This window comes from Salvelinus alpinus, chromosome 15, assembly GCF_045679555.1.
Source record: "Salvelinus alpinus chromosome 15, SLU_Salpinus.1, whole genome shotgun sequence".
Lineage (NCBI taxonomy): Eukaryota > Metazoa > Chordata > Actinopteri > Salmoniformes > Salmonidae > Salvelinus > Salvelinus alpinus.
The window spans coordinates 36,278,909-36,296,799 of NC_092100.1; the positions used below are offsets into that span (position 1 = coordinate 36,278,909).

General features: G+C 41.8%; 1 protein-coding gene across 2 annotated transcripts in view; it reads left to right on the top strand.

Annotated features, from left to right (window-relative positions):
- The window catches only part of LOC139540000 (WASH complex subunit 1-like), a 29,724-nt gene that overhangs the window by 1,056 nt on the left and 10,777 nt on the right, over positions 1-17,891 (top strand). For both annotated transcript variants that reach the window (XM_071343487.1, XM_071343488.1), the window contains exon 2: positions 10,088-10,228. In XM_071343487.1, coding sequence (XP_071199588.1) covers positions 10,088-10,228 — 141 coding nt within the window. The remainder of the gene's footprint in view (positions 1-10,087; positions 10,229-17,891) is intronic.

A 17,891-nucleotide genomic window follows, 5' to 3' on the forward strand; every position in this document is an offset into this window, starting at 1 on the left:
CTGTATTAGCGGACTTATATAGATGTTTTCAGCGCATGCTATTACTTTTTTCTGCATCCCCACCTCCTCCCCGTCAGCAAAATAATCGCAGCACCCCCAAACTATTTCCCGCGGCTGTGTGTAAAGGTGGAGCAATTTAAGTTGAAGATTCCTGGTGTTTGTGCGATGGGGAGCTTGATGAAACAGAGGTGATAGTCTGTTCTTTTGAGATTTGATTCGGTGTCTTAGTAATGTTAGGATATATGAGTTATACTGTTAAAGCTTTTATGCCGAATACACTGCAGAGTTACAGGTGTCGCGTTTATGGGCATGTCGCAGCAGTGTGTAGGAGGGAGATTCCAAGATGTGGGAAGTGTGCAGGAGGACATGGGACAGAAGAATGTGTAGTTTCGGTGGAAAAAGTTGTGTAGGGGTGCCCATGTTGCAGGGGATCGGCGGTGTCCTGTGTGAAAGAGGCAGGTTGAGGTGGCAAGGGTCAGAGTAGTGCAGAAGATGTCCTATGCAGAGGCAGTGAAGAAGGTAGAGGAGAGTGGATCAAGGGTGAGGAATTCTGAGAGGATCCCTGTGAATAGTAGATCTGGTCCAGAATAGAAGGATAGGCCAATGAGTGATATATGTTTAAGTAAGGTTGGCTTCTTAGCGTTCATAGCAATGGTTATCAACTGTACTGCAGAGATGGAATGTAAGTTACAGAAAATAGATGTTGTGGTGGCAGCTGCAGAGAAGTACTTGGGGGTACAAGATTTTACTTCAGAAGAGTTACAGGGTGTGTTGAGTGGTAGTGTCCCGTCCTCTGTCGTTGGCCTGGCATATGATCAGATAGGGTTCAGGTAGTGGAATAAGGTGGTGGCTTTTAATGAGTGTAGGGTAATAAAACATTATATTAGTATTTTTATAACATTTTCTCCCATTTCCCCTTTTGTATCACAAAGTGTAATGCATTAATACTGTAGTTCAGTTGGGGGCGGTAATGCAACATATTGGATGCCAAACGCCGTTAAACTCCACAAAGAAGAAAGCTCAGAAGCAGCTCTGATGTTAGCTACCTATCTTTGTTGACAGATGGTGAAAAGACAGAACGGGTAGAGCGGTTAGTTTCTGCATTCTGCTGTCAGAGAGAGTTCCATTAGCAATATCCCTTTGTCCCTGCGCCATCTCTCTCTCTCACACAATTTAATTCAAAGAGCTTTATTGGTATGGGAATCATATATTTACATTGCCAAAGCAAGTGAAATGGATTATAAACAAAAGTGAAATAGCCAATCATAAATTAACAGTAAACATTACACTCACAAGTTTCAAAAGAATAGAGACATTTCAAATGTTATATTATGGCTACATACTCTCTTTTTTTCACCTTTATTTAACCAGGTAGGCTAGTTGAGAACAAGTTCTCATTTACAATTGCGACCTGGCCAAGATAAAGCAAAGCAGTGCGACACAAACAACAACACAGAGTTACACATGGAATAAACAAACATACAGTCAATAATACAATAGAAAAGTATATATACAATGTGTGCAAATGAGGTAGGATAAGGGAGGTAAGGCAATAAATAGGCCATAGTGGCGAAATAATTACAAATATAGCAATTAAACACTGGAGTGATAGATGTGCAGAAGATGAGTGTGCAAGTAAAGATACTGGGGTGCAAAGGAGCAAAATAAATAACAGTATGGGGATGAGGTAGTTGGATGGGCTATTTACAGATGAGCTATGTACAGGTGCAGTGATCTGTGAGCTGCTCTGACAACTGGTGCTTAAAGCTAGTGAGGGAGATATGAGTCTCCAGCTTCAGTGATTTTTGCAGTTCGTTCCAGTCATTGGCAGCAGAGAACTGGAAGGAAAGGCAGCCGAAGGAGGAATTGGCTTTGGGGGTGACCAGTGAGAAATACCTGCTGGAGCGAGTGCTATGGGTTGGTGCTGCTATGGTGACCAGTGAGCTGAGATAAGGCGGGGCTTTACCTAGCAAAGACTTATAGATGACCTGGAGCCAGTGGGTTTGGCGACGAATATGAAGCGAGGGCCAGCCAACGAGAGCGTACAGGTCGCAGTGGTGGGTAGTATATGGGGCTTTGGTGACAAAACGGATGGCACTGTGATAGACTGCATCCAATTTGTTGAGTAGAGTGTTGGAGGCTATTTTGAAAATGACATTTCCGAAGTCAAGGATCGGTAGGATATCAGTTTTACGAGGGTATGTTTGGCAGCATGGATGAAGGATGCTTTGTTGCGAAATAGGAAGCCGATTCTAGATTTAATTTTGGATTGGAGATGCTTAATGTGAGTCTGGAAGGAGAGTTTACAGTCTAGCCAGACCCCTAGGTATTTGTAGTTGTCCACATATTCTAAGTCAGAACCGTCCAGAGTAGTGATGCTGGAGTAGTTAGTGTAGTTGGTGAACCAGGTGAGGCAGTCATTTGAGAAACCAAGGCTGTTGAGTCTGCCGATAAGAATGTGGTGATTGACAGAGCCGAAAGCCTTGGCCAGGTCGATGAATACAGCTGCACAGTAATGTCTCTTATCGATGGCGGTTATGATATCGTTTAGGACCTTGAGCGTGGCTGAGGTGCACCCATGACCAGCTCTGAACAATATTGCATAGCGGAGAAGGTACGGTGGGATTCGAAATGGTCGGTAATCTGTTCATTAACTTGGATTTCGAAGACCTTAGAAAGGCAGGGTAGGATAGATATAGGTCTGTAGCAGTTTGGGTCTAGAGCAGGGGTGTCAAACATACGGCCCGCGGGCCGGAACCGGCCCCCAAGGAGGTTCGATCAGGCCCGCAGGATAATTTGAAAGTGGAAAAAATGCATAAAAGACATGGAATTAATATTTTTAATTCGCTGCAATTCATGGATTATCCGCTAAGGGGCGCACTCTTTCCATCAGAGTAGAAGACAAGCCGCATCACTGAGACAGACTGAAAACAGCAGACGGTATCAATGCGCCATCTGCTGCTTGTTACGACGTTGTTAATACCTTGGTCTCTACCTCTCCGCTACACCCTCATTAGCCAAAATGTCGTTATCCAAACGGAGAAAAGTAGATAAGGAGTGTAGAATTTTCAAAGAAAAATGGACCACGTCCTATTTATTTACAGAGATGCACGGAAAACCTTTGTGCTTGGTGTGTTTGCAACAAGTTTCGGTATTTCGGTACCTTTAAAATGCTGCCTTAGATACTGTTTGCATTGAAAGAATACAGCTCTGTGAAGATGAATCCTTACTGTGGTGATTTAAAAAATGTGCACTTTAATGTTAGTCAGCAGCTTCAAAACAAAAGTTGTGTGATGGAATTCTACTGTTCATACAACTCCATAAATTTTCAGTATGTATTGTATGTGTATGTATGTTTCATGTATGAAGTTTACAGATTTACAGGACATGCGAACACTTTCTTCATTACACATTTAAAATCACTCTCCTTAGTTTGTAAGGTGTACGCAGGGATTACATTTAGATTTTATATGCGTATGTGTAAGTGGTTTAAAAATTCCTTTCTTTAAAAGTCTCATTTAATCTTAAAGTGCATTACTATATTTTTCAGTACCAATTAAAGTTTTGTGCCTTTGTACAATCAGTGGGATCAGTTGCAATGCATATTTGTGAATGATAAAAGTAAATTGCACATTTGTCTAAGGAAATATGAGGTGTTTCATGAAATGTTTTGTAAAAGGATAGTTCATTAAATTTCAATATTTTCCTAATGTTCTTGTGCTTCTTTACACCAAAACAAAGGAAAGACATGATATTTTGGTTATTTATAGCAGAGTATGGTATAATTTTAATGGTCCGGCCCACTTGACATCTCCCTAGGCCGTATGTGGCCCACGATGCGAAATGAGTTTGACACCCCTGGTCTAGAGTGTCTCCTCCTTTGAAGATGGGGATGATCATGGCAGCTTTCCAATCTATGGGAATCTCAGACGGTATGAGAGGTTGAACAGGCTAGTAATGGGGGTTGCAACAATTTCGGCAGATAATTTTAGAAAGACAGGGTTCAGATTGTCTAGCCCGTCTGATTTGTAGGGGTCCAGATTTTGCAGCTATTTCAGAACATCAGCTATCTGGATTTGGGTGAAGGAGAAATGGGGGAGGCTTGGGCGAGTTGCTGTGGGGGGTGCAGGGCAGTTGACAGGGGTAGGGGTAGCCAGGTGGAAAGCATGGCCAGCCGTAGAAAAATGCTTATTGAAATTCTCAATTATAGTGGATTTATCGGTGGTAACAATGTTTCCTAGCCTCAGTGCAGTGGGCAGCTGTGAGGAGGTGCTCTTATTTTCCATGGAATTTACAGTGTCCCAGTACTTTTTGGAGTTTGTGCTACAGGATGCACATTTCTGTTTGAAAAATATATCCGTTGCTTTCCTAACTGCCTGTGTATATTGGTTCCTAACTTCCTTGAAAAGTTGCATATCGCGGGGGCTATTCAATGCTAATGCAGTATGCCACAGGATGTTTTTGTGCTGGTCAAGGGCAGTCAGGTCTGGAGTGAACCAAGGGCTATATCTGTTCCTGGTTCAAATTTTTTTTAATGGGGTGTGCTTATTTAAGATGGTGAGGAAGGCACTTTTAAAGAATAACCAGGCATCCTCTACTGACGGGATGAGGTCAATATCCTTCCAGGATACCCGGGCCAGGTCGATTAGAAAGGCATGCTTGCTGAAGTGTTTAAGGGAGTGTTTGACAGTGATGAGGGGTGGTCGTTTGACTGCAGACCCATTACAGACGCAGGCAATGAGGCAGTGATCGCTGAGATCCTGGTTGACAGCAGAGGTGTATTTAGAGGGCAGGTTGATTAGTGTGATATCTATGAGGGTGCCCGTGTTTACGGATTTTGGGTTGCACCTGGTAGGTTCATTGATAATTTGTGTGAGATTGAGGGCATCAAGCTTAGATTGTAGGATGGCTGGGGTGTTAACCTTTCTAGGACACACGTTCCACTAGAGGAACCCCTGACAACATTCCGCTGAAAAGGCAGCGCGGGAAATTCAAAAATATTTTTTTGAAATATGTAACTTTCACACATTAACAAGTCCAATACAGCAAATGAAAGATAAACATCTTGTTATTCTACCCATTGTGTCCGATAAAAAAAAAAAAAATGCTTTACAGCAAAAACACAACATGATTGTTAGATCACCGCCAAGTCCAAAAAACACACAGCCATTTTCCCAGCCAAAGATAAGAGTCACAAAAAGCAGAAATAGAGATAAAATTAATCACTAACCTTTGATGATCTTCATCAGATGACACTCATAGGACATCATGTTACACAATACATGTATGTTTTGTTTGATAATGTGCATATTTATATCCAAAAATCTCAGTTTACATTGGCGCGATGTTCAGAAATGCCTCCAAAATATCCTGAGAAATTGCAGAGAGCCCCATCAAATAACAGAAATACTCATCATAAACTTTGATGAAAGATACATGTTTTACATAGAATTAAAGATACACTTGTTCTTAATGCAACCGCTGTGTCAGATTTCCCAAAAACTTTACTGAAAAAGCAAACAATAATCTGAGACGGCGCTCAGATAGGAACAACATTTCTCCGCCATGTTGGAGTCAACAGAAATACGAAATTACATGCTAAATATTCCCTTACCTTTGATGATCTTCATCAGAATGCCCTCCCAGGAATCCTAGTTCCACAATAAATTGTTGTTTTGTTCGATAATGTCCATTATTTATGTCCAAGTAGCTACTTTTGTTAGCACGTTTAGTACGCATATCCAAAACGCTCGTGCAGGTCCAGGCATACTTCGGACGAAAACTTCACAAAGTTATATTACAGGTCGAATAAACTTGTCAAACTAAGTATAGAATCAATCTTTAGGATGTTGTTATCATAAATATTCAATAACATTCCAACCGGCGAATTCCTTTGTGTCTATAGAAGTAATGGAACGCAAGTCGATATCATGTGGAATGCGCATGACCAGGACCTGGCACTCTGCCAGACCACTGACTCAAACAGCTCCCATCCGGCTCAACATCACAGTAGAAGCTTCATTCAATGTTCTAAAGACTGTTGACATCTAGTGGAAGGTGTAGGAAGTGCAAACAGATCCATATTCCACTGGGATTTCAATAGGCGATGAGTTGAAAATCAACCAGCCTCAGAATTCTCACTTCATTTTTGGATTTTTTCTCAGGTTTTTGCCTGCCATATGAGTTCTGTTATACTCACAGACATCATTCAAACAGTTTTAGAAACTTCAGAGTGTTTTATATCCAATAGTAATAATAATATGCATATATTAGTATCTGGGACAGAGTAGGAGGCAGTTCACTCTGGGCACGCTATTCATCCAAAGTGAAAATGCTGCCCCCTATCCCTAAAAAGTTATTAAGCATGTCCCAGTTTAGGTCACCTAACAGCACAAGCTCTGAAGATAGATGAGGGGCAATCAGTTCACATATGGTGTCCAGGGCACAGCTGGGGGCAGAAGGTGGTCTATGGCAAGCGGCAACGGTGAGAGACTTGTTTCTGGAAAGGTGGATTTTTAGAAGTAGAAGCTCAAATTGTTTGGGCACAGACCTGGATAGTAAGACAGAACTCTGCAGGCTATCTCTGCAGTAGATTGCAACTCCGCACCCTTTGGCAGTTCTATCTTCTCGGGAAAAGGTTATAGTTAGGGATGGAAATTTCAGGGTTTTTGGTGGTCTTCCTAAACCAGGATTCAGACACGGCTAGGACATCCGGGTTGGCAGAGTGTGCAAAGGCAGTGAATAAAACAAACTTAGGGAGGAGGCTTCTAATGTTTACATGCATGAAACCAAGGCTTTTACGGTTACAGAAGTCAACAAATGAGAGTGCCTGGGGAGTGGGAGTTGAGCTAGGCACTGCAGGGCCTGGATTAACCTCTACATCACCAGAGGAACAGAGGAGGAGTAGGGTAAGGGTACGGCTAAAGGCTGTAAGAACTGGTCGTCTAGTACGTTCGGAACAGAGAGTAAAGGGAGCAGGTTTCTGGGCACGGTAGAATAGATTCAAGGCATAATGTACAGACGAAGGTATGGTAGGATGTGAACACAGTTGAGGTAAACCTATGCATTGAGTGACAATGAGAGAGATATTGTCTCTAGAAACATAATTTAAACCAGGTGAGGTCACCGCATGTGTGGGAGGTGGAACTAAAGGGTTATCTAAGGAGTTTTGAGCAGGGCTAGAGGCTCTACAGTGAAATAAGGCAATAATTCCTAACCAAAATGGCAATGGACAAGGCCTATTGACATTAGGGAGAGGCATGCGTAGCTGAGTGATCATAGGTGTCCAGTGAGTGGCTCAGGCTGGCCGGAGACACGGCGATTCAGGCAGCTAGCGGGCCGGGGATAGCAGAAGGGCGTTAGAGGGACGTCTCGATGGAAGAAGTCAGCAGTAGCCCCCTCACGCTGTATTGTGTAGTGAAAGGGTCCAGGCCAATTGGCAAAATAGGTATAGTGGCCAAATAATTATCAGTCCGATATGCTCTAGACAGCTAGCGGGCCGCGGCTAGCAGATGGGCATTCAGGGGACGTCGCGACGGAGGAGCCAGTTGAAAAAAAAGCTTGATCGAATTACGTCGGTAGTCCAGTCATGATGGGTCGGCGGGGGTCCAGGCCAATTGTCAAAATAGGTATTATAGCCCAAGGAGTGGCTGATGGACCTCTTCGGCTTGCCGGAAGATGGGCTTAGCAAAGGCTAGTTGGTTCTTGCTTTGGGACAAAGACATTAGCCAGGAGTGGCCACTCGGGTAGCAGCTAGCTAGCTGCGATGATCCAGGTGAAAAGGTTCAGAGCTTGCGGTAGGAATCAGTCCGATTTGCTCTGGTTTGAGTCGCGCTGTGCAGACTGGCGAGAGTTGTCCGGGCTAAAGGTAGCTGATGACCGCTAGCTGACTACTAGCTAGTTAGCTGGCTAGCTTCTGTTGGGGGTTCCGGTTCAAAGTAAAGAAAATAGCAGATCCATACCACATTGGGTGAGGCAGACTGCAGGAGAGTATGTTGAGGTTAAGAAAAATATAAAAAATATATGCAAAGAAAAATATATAAAAATATATATACACGATTTATACACGGGACAAGACAAGGACAAAAGACGTCTGACTGCTACGCCATCTTGGATCAGGATGATCTCTCTCGATTCAATTTAATGCAAAAGGCTTTATTGGCATGGGGAACATATGTTTACATTACCAAAGCAAATGGAATAGGCAATTAACAAAAGGGAAATAAACAATCTTTTCTGGATTTTGATAATTAGCGGGAATCATCATAATTCTGCTCCGCATTCATTATTTGGTGTTTTACACAGAGGATGTTTTTGCAGAATTCTGCATGCAGTCTCAATTTGGTGTTTGTCCCATTTTTTTAATTCTTGGTTGGTTAGTGGACCCCAGACCTCACAACCATATTGGGCAATGTGTTATATAACTGATTCCAGCCAGATCCTAATTGGTATGCTTTACATTTTTGTCATTTAGCAGACACTCTTATTTAGAGTGATTTACAGTAGTGAGTGCATATATTTTTGTTACTGGTCCCACGTGGGAATCGAACCCACAACTCTGGCATTACAAGTGCCAGGCTCTACCAACTGAGCCACATGGGTGTGTCAAATGTTATCTTTCTTTTGATGGTGTAGAAGGCTTCTTGCCTTGTCTCTCAGATTGTTCACATCTTTGTGGAAGTTAAATGTGGTGCTGGCCCTGGCAACTGGACCTTTTTTGGAACACCGTTATTGACTGTCAGAGCCCAAGTCTGAGAGAATATATGCAGAAGATCTAGGTGCTGTGATAGGCCCTTCTAGTTTGGGGACAGAAGCACCAGATCATCTGCAAATAGTAAACATTTGACTACAGAGTCTAGTAGGGTGCTGCAGGTGCTGCAGACTGTTCTAGTGCCCTCGCAAATTCGTTGATATACGCTGAACAAAAATATAAACGCAATGTAAAGTGTTGGTCCCATGTTTCATGAGCTGAAATAAAAGATCCCAGAAATGTTCCATACGCACAAAAAGCTTATTTCTCAAAAATGTTGCGCACAAATTTGTTTACATCCTGTTAGGGAGAATTTCTCCTTTTCGAAGATAATCCATCCACCTGACGTGTGGCGTATCAAGAAGCTGATTTAAACAGCATGGTCATTACACAGGTGCACCTTGTGCTGTGGACAATAAAAGGCCACTCTAAAATCTGCAGTTTTTTCAAACAACACAATTTCACAGATGTCTCAAGTTTTGAGAGGACATTCCTGAGACTGCAGGAATGTCCACCAGAGCTGTTGCCAGAGAATTGAATGTTCATTTCTCTACCATAAGCCACCTGTATGTCAGCGTGTTCCAGTTCCAGCCAATATCCAGCGTCTTCGCACAGCCATTGAAGAGGAGTGGGACAACATTCCACAGGCCACAATCAACAGCCTGATCAACTCTATGCAAAGGAGATGTGTCGCGCTGCATGAGGCAAATTATGGTCACACCAGATACTGACAGTTTTTTTTTTATCCACACCTCAAACTTGTTTTAATGTATCTGTGACCAACATATGTATAGCTGTATTCCCAGTCATTTGAAATCTATAGATTAGGACCAAATTTATTTATTTCAATTGACTGATTTCCTAATAAGAACTGTAACTCAGTAAAGTCTTAGAAATTGTTGTCCGTTGCGTTTTATATTTTTGTTCACTATATATGTTGAAGAGGGTGGGGCTCAAGCTGCATCCCTGTCTCACCCCCCGGGCCTGAGGAAAGAAATGTTTGTATTTTTTGCCAATTTTAACCTCACATTTGTTGGGTTCATGGATTTTATAATGTTGGATGTTTTCCCCCCAACACCGCTTTCCATCAATTTATAATGCAGACCCTCATGCCAAATTGAGTCAAGCTGTTTTGAAATCAACAAAGCATGAAAAGGCTTTTGTTTTGTTTGTTTGTCAATAAGGGTGTGCAGGGTGAATACGTGGTCTGTCGTACAGTAATTTGGTAAGAAGCCAATTTGACATTTGAGGAAATGTCTGCTGTCTATGATAATGCAGAAGATTTTCTCTCTCTCATTCATTCATCACTCACTCATTGTTTCTTGTGTGTGTGTGTAGGATGAGTGTGAAGCAGTGTCTCGAGGGTCAGGTGTACTCTGTGCCTCTGATCCAGTCAGACTTGAGGAGGGAGGAGGCTGTTCACCAGATAGCAGATGCCCTGCTCTACCTAGAGACCATCTCTACTGACATCTTTACCAGGTACACACACGCACAGAGATCAAGGAGTATAAGTCGTCCAATAAGAGCATGTGCTACATGTGTTGTTTGGTAGCTAAGATCCTCATGATTTATTCCATGCGGGAGTGGAAAATATTTTGGTATCAGATTGTTCTGGGAATTCTCACACAGAAACGTCATTGGCAGGAAGGATGTTCAACATGATTTTTACATTTGTGGCTGTTTTAGGCACTTTTTTAGACCTACACATGCCTCCTGTGAGATCTGTGAACCCTACACGATAAAGACAATATATTGGTGTCATTATACAATGCGCTTTCAAATATGAATTATGTCTAGATTCTGAAATGTTTTCTTACATTGAGTTATTCAACATAAAAAATACGAATATGAATATCTCAACCCTTTTTGATTTTGCTTATTTTTAGACATATTGCTTGGAACAATATACTCTTCAAACACATCACATTTCCATAGTGGGCTCTCTGGTACTTATAATGATATGACCCATCTTATACATAGAAATGAACAGTGGTTCCTCCATTAAAAGTTGCGTCATACTGCAGCACATCTTGCGGGCTGCCACAGAGTTCAATGGCACGTTATTTAATTGTCAGCCAGTGTTGCCATTAATGCTAGTTAGTGCTAGTTTGACCACCAGAGGGCATCTTTGAGAAGCATTTGATAGCCTTCAATAGTGGCTGTACTAGAGAATTTTAAAGATTTTTTTGTAAGAACATCATATATGGGATTGATTTTAAGAAATGTTGCTTAATTAATTTGATTAATATTATGGTGTTTCTATTTCCAAGAAAAACAAAAAACTAAACCCTCAGGGTTTCCGTTAGGTTTGAACGGAAAATATGGCGCTGTCCAACGTGAGGGTCGGGAGTAGGCTACAGTAGTAAGAGCATAGCATTCTAACTTCTATATACTTTTAAAATAAATAAGACCTACACCACTTTTAACAGCACATTACTCAACACTAGTGAGAGTCATGTCGCCTACGGTAGGCCTACAGTATATTTAAAAATATATTTTTTCAATGACGTGACACTCCACCAATAATTACATTTAGAGGATTGGAGGATTCTAAATTAATATTTAAGGGGCATATTTCATTACGACAAATCTGATCTGTGAGAATATCTGAGGGGCTTTTATAAAATTCTAAATTAATTAATAGTAATAATAATAATAATCACTTTGTTTAACCTCTAATTCCTCCCAAACCCGGATCCGGGAGCACCCCCCACAGTAAAAAAGCTGACTAGCATAGCCTAGCATAGCGTCACAAGTAAATACTAGCATCTAAATATCATTAAATCACAAGTCCAAGACACCAGATGAAAGATACACATCTTGTGAATCCAGCCATCATTTCTGATTTTTAAAATGTTTTACAGGGAAGACACAATATGTAAATCTATTAGCTAACCACGTTAGCAAAAGACACCTTTTTTTACTCCACCAGTTTTTTACTCCATCAGTAGCCCTCACTAATTCGACCAAATAAAGATATAAATAGCCACTAACCAAGAAACAACTTCATAAGATGACAGTCTGATAACATATTTATTGTATAGCATATGTTTTTTTAGAAAAATTTGCATATTTCAGGTATAAATCACAGTTCTACATTGCAGCTGCAATCTGAAATAGTGCCGAAGCTGCCAGAATAATTACAGAGACCAACGTCAAATACCTAATTACTCATCTTAAAACATTTCTGAAAAATACACAGCGTACAGCAAATGAAAGCCCAACATCTTGTGAATCCAGCCAATATGTCTGATTTTTTAAGTGTTTTACAGCGAAAACACAATATAGCATTATATTAGCTTAGCACAATAGCCAGAAACACAAGCAATTTACCAGCAGCACAGGTTAGCGATCGTAACAATACAGCAAAAGATATATAATTTTTGACTAACCTTGATATACTTCGTCAGATGACAGTCCTGTAACATCATATTACACAATGCATATAGGTTTTGTTCGAAAATGTGCATATTTAGCAGCACAAATCGTGGTTATACAATGTGATGAGTGGCAACAGGTCATGCATTCTGGCCGGCGCCATCTTGGAAAGGCACATAAGTTTACGATTATTTATCGATTAGATTGACAAAAAAATACAGGTTGGACAGCAAATGAAAGATGCATTAGTTACTAAACCGCTGAGTTAGATTTTTAAAATTAACGTTACTAGACATACAGTGTGCGTTACAGCCAGACTAGTGCCGCAATAACGGCGGACAAATGCGTTTACATTTTTCCACATAATACGGAATAACATCATAAATAGTTCTTACTTTTGGACGAGCTTCCATCAGAATCTTGGGCAAGGAGTCCTTTGTCCAAAATAATCGTTGCTTGGTTGTAAAACGTCGTCTTCAACTTCGGAATTAGCAGCTAACAATAGCTATGTGGCCACAACATTCCCAAATCCCCAAAACGCAATACTAAGGAAATTCCGAAAATAGCAATATACTCGCATAAACTGATATAACTCGGTTTAAAATAACTTCGTTATGATGTTTCTAACACCTATATCGAATTAAATTACAGACGGATATAGCTAAGGCCGATAACTGAGCGTTTCTAAATGCCATCTTGAGGTCTTGCTTTGTGCAATGACGAGCGTTGAAAAGAGAGCGCACTTCGTTCCTTGGCCTTTTATAAGCTCTGAGAACTACGTAGACACTCCATTCCACTTCTCATTGGTTACTGACATCCAGGGGAAGGCGGGTGCAGTTCATGTCGACCCATAGGACACATACAGAGCTTTAAACTGATCTGAGAATAGAGCCTCGTTTTCAGACCTTCGCAGTTCCTGTCATGGATTTTGCTGCAGAAAGAGTTCTGGTTCACCCACAGACATAATTCAAACGGTTTTAGAAACTAGAGATTGTTTTCTATCCAATAGTAATAATAATATGCATATTGTACGAGCAAGAATTGAGTACGAGGCAGTTTAATTTGGGAACGATAAATGTCCAAGTTGAAACAGCACCCCCTGTAGTGTCAAGAGGTTAATTAAAAAATAACAATATTTTGGAGATGATTTTGTCACCTAGAGTGAGATAGAAAAAGGCCAATCTTGGACATGGGGTGAGACATTCTCACTAATTTGTAAATAAAGCAAGTTTGTTATTCAGAATGTATTTATTTCTGTTTTTGGAGAGGAACCAAAAGCCGCCTCAAGGGTCTCCCGATGGCGGCCGGCACGGGTATCCAACCAGCATCTGTAGCAACGCAGTTTGCACTGCGATGCAGTGTCTTAGACCGCTGCGCCACTCGGGAGGCCACATCCACAAAGTTTTTAATGCTGGTCAATTGCCTTGCACAAAGTATCAAATTACAGAGAGGTGTTGGTAAGCGTACATTGTCCTGCTAATAGCCCATAATGAGCTATTATAATACTGTACATGGTGTCCAGGTCAGGATAACCAAAACATTTCTTTATTAAAGACTATCAGAAAGAATGTTGGTACTTATTTATTTTGATCCAAAGCCATGAATGAGTGAGTCTCAGCTTTATGTAGGTGCCGAGGCTATATGACTGTGCCTTCAAATTGATTATTTAGCAGACATGCCTTGCTTATATTCAGTCAACACATATATCTTAAGAATATCATGGAATATAATTGAACATTTTCGTTTCTCCATGCTTGTTTCAGAGCAGCGCGAAATGATGCTGAAATTGTTGACCACAGCTGGTAGGCTATATAAACTCAGCAAAAAAAGAAACGTCCTCTCACTGTCAACTGCCTTTATTTTCAGCAAACTTAACATGTGTAAATATTTGTATGACCATAACAAGATGCAACAACTGAGATATAAGTTCCACAGACATGTGACTAACAGAAATTGAATAATGTGTCCCTGAACAAAGGGGGGGGGGGTCAAAAAGTAACAGTCAGTATCTGGTGTGGCCACCAGCTGCATTAAGTACTGCATTGCATCTCCTCCTTATGGACTGCATCAGATTTGCCAGTTCTTGCTGTGAGATGTTACCTCACTCTTCCACCAAGGCACCTGCAATTTCCCGGACATTTCTGGGGGGAATGGCCCATGTCCTCACCCTCCGATCCAACAGGTTCCAGACATGCTCAATGGGATTGAGATCTGGGCTCTTCGCTGGCCATGACAGAACACTGACATTCCTGTCTTGCAGGAAATCACGCACAGAACGAGCAGTATGGCTGGTGGCATTGTCATGCTGGAGGGTCATGTCAGGATGAGCCTGCAGGAAGGGTACCACATGAGGGAGGAGGATGTTTTCCCTGTAACGCATAACGTTGAGATTGCCTGCAATGACAACAAGCTCAGTCCGATGATGCTGTGACACACCGCCCAGACCATGACGGACCCTCCACCTTCAAATGGATCCCTTTCCAGAGTACAGGCCTTGGTGTAACGCTCATTCCTTCAACGATAAATGCAAATCCTACCAACCCTGGTGAGACAAAACCGCGACTCGTCAGTGAAGCGCTCTTTTTGCCAGTCCTGTCTGGTCCAGCGATGTTGGGTTTGTGCTCATAGGCGACGTTGTTGCCGGTGATGTCTAGTGAGGACCTGCCTTACAACAGGCCTACAAGCCCTCAGTCCAGCCTCTCAGCCTATTGCGGACAGTCTGAGCACTGATGGAGGGATTGTGCATTCCTGGTGTAACTCGGGCAGTTGTTGTTGCCATCCTGTACCTGTCCTGTAGGTGTGATGTTCAGATGTACCGATCCTGTGCAGGTGTTGTTACACGTGGTCTGCCACTGCGAGGACAATCAGCTGTCTGTCCTGTCTCCCTGTAGCGCTGTCTTAGGCGTCTCACTGTACGGACATTGCAATTTATTGGCCTGGCCACATCTGCAGTCCTCATGCCTCCTTGCAGCATGCCTAAGGCACGTTCATGCAGATGAGCAGGGACCCTGGGTAGCTTTCTTTTGGTGTATTTCAGAGTCAGTAGAAAGGCCTCCTTAGTGTCCTAAGTTCTCCTAACTGTGACCTTAATTGCCTACCGTCTGTAAGCTGTTAGTGTCTTAATGACCGTTCCACAGGTGCATGTCCATTAATTGTTTATGGTTCATTGAACAAGCATGGGAAACGGTGTTTAAACCCTTTACAATGAAGATCTGTGAAGTTATTTGGATTTTTACGAATTATCTTTGAAAGACAGGGTCCTGAAAAGGGGATGTTTCTTTTTTTGCTGAGTTTATATTGTCCTGCTAATAGCCCATCCTAGAAACGTTTGCAGAATTCACAGCCTGCTACGCTTGTGAAAAACAGGGTTAATAATAATAATTACTTTTTCCCCCTTCCACATGTTCAAAGTTCCAATTGATAAAGTTTAAGTTTTAATCAATTAGTATATTTGAGTTTGACCACAATATTTGTTGTATTATTTGTTCTGTCTTTTCTGGTGGATTGAATTGAAATTGCAACCATTCACGGCCGGTTGTGATACAGCCAACCTAACTAAGAAAGTCATTTTACGATACAATTCTCCCCCTACCCTCCTAGGCAAGATTTTATTGTCCTGCTAATAGCCCTGCTATTGTGTTTGAAAGAGTATTTTTATCATTATTTTATTAATGAAAGCATAAAGATACTGATGAAGAAATACAGTACTGTACACTGTATGCTTTATCCAACATTTTGCGGTTGCATGAGGTTGCCCACACGCACTTTAAACATTTGTATAATAAAGCATTTTAAAGCATTTTGAAGATAGAAGCCACCTGCATTTGTTTTAGGCTACTGTGAAGTCTGACACGTAAACAGCCTACAGTACATACTGTAGTAAACATGTTGAAGTGCCTAATTCCTTACATAAGGGAGAGCAGGCCATGTCCAGACTTTCTCGGTGACCTCAACAAGTTTGCTTGAGACGTTGTTAGTAATTTGTGAGACATTGGTGAGACATTGTTACTAATTTGTAAATAAAGCCAGTTTGTTATTTAGAATTATTTATTTCTGTTTTTAGAGGGAGAGAAACCAAAAGCCTACAGTCGCCTCCCTGTTGCGGCCGGCACGGGTATTGAACCAGCATCTGTAGCAACGCAGTTTTCACTGCGATACAGTGTCTTAGACCGCTGCGCCACTCAGACACTGTACAACGTGACAGGTCGGGAGTAGGCTACAGTACCACAGTTATAGCAAAATAATCCTAACATTTCCACACACTAATTGTAGTCTTAAGTTCCTCTTAGAATAAAAACCTTAGTGTAACAACAGTTTTAGTAAGTAATACTGAAGTCGTGCACAATTATCAGTTTCTATTTTGGCTTATACTGCCCATTCATTGTCAGTTAGAGACACAATAGCGCCTTAGGACCCAATAGCAAAATCCATGCTCTAACTCCCCCTTGCGCTGGTCTGGAGCAATGAAGTAGTGACGCAGGGTACCGTACTAAACCACAAATAACCTCCTAAGTCCCGCAGCATAATCGCAAAACTTTTAGTTGAGCAACCACTGTACATTATAGGTCATCAACCAATCACAGCCCTCCTTTAGGATTGCACATTCAGTAAATCATCAGCAGAGGGAGTTCACTTTGAATCCATTTACCATTCAATGTGTTGGTGGTGCTCATGAAATTGAACATCAGAATTAGCAGAGAGCCCACTCTGGAAATAGTATGTACTTGAAGAGTATGTCTTAAAATGAACAACATCAACAAATATTTTTTTTTTCGTGTAGAATAAATTAATGTTAAAATGTTTTTTTCAGAATTAAGATACTCTATTTTAGAACTCACTATAAGGAGTATAATGACAGATGTTGTCTGTAGTATGTACAGTTCACAGATGATAGGGTCTAACAGAAGGCATGTATCAATCTAAAAAGGGCTAAAATGGCCACTTTCATGATTTTCTCAAAAATAGTTTGTGATGCAAATGTATAAAGTATTAAAAACATCCTTCCTTCTAATTTAAGTTTCTATGTTACAACAGACAAGTGCCTTCACTGACATTTTCAACTTCTCCCTGACCAATTACGCCAAGGTAACCTGCCTAAATGACTACCGCCCCGTAGCACTCACATCTGTATCCATGAAGGGCTTTGAAAGGCTGGTCATAGCTCACATCAACACCATCATCACAGAAACCCTGGGCCCACTCCAATTTGCATACCGCCCCAACAGATCCACAGATGACGCAATCTCAATTGCATTCCACATTGCCCTTTCCCACCTGGACAAAAGGAACATATGTGAGAATGCTGTTCATTGACTACAGCTCAGCGTTCAACACCATGTGCCCACAAAGCTCATCACTCAGCTAAGAACCCTGGGACTGAACACCTCCCTCTGCAACTGGATCCTGGACTTACTGACTGGCCACCCCCAGGTGGTAAGGTAGGCAACAACACATCTGCCACGCTGATCCTCAAAAGGGAGCACCTCAGAGGTGCGTGTTTAGTCCCCTCCTGTTCTCATTCACTCACCACTGCGTGGCCAAGCACGACTCCAACACCATCACTAAGTTTGCTGACGACACAACGGTGGTAGGCCTGATCACCGACAATGATGAGACAGACTATCGGGAGGAGGTCAGAGACCTGGCAGTATAGTGCCAGGACAACAACCTCTCCCTCAACGTGCGCAAGACAAAGAAGCTGATCGGGAAAAGAATAGAAGAACACACCCCCATTCACATCGACAGGGTTATAGTAGAGCGGGTC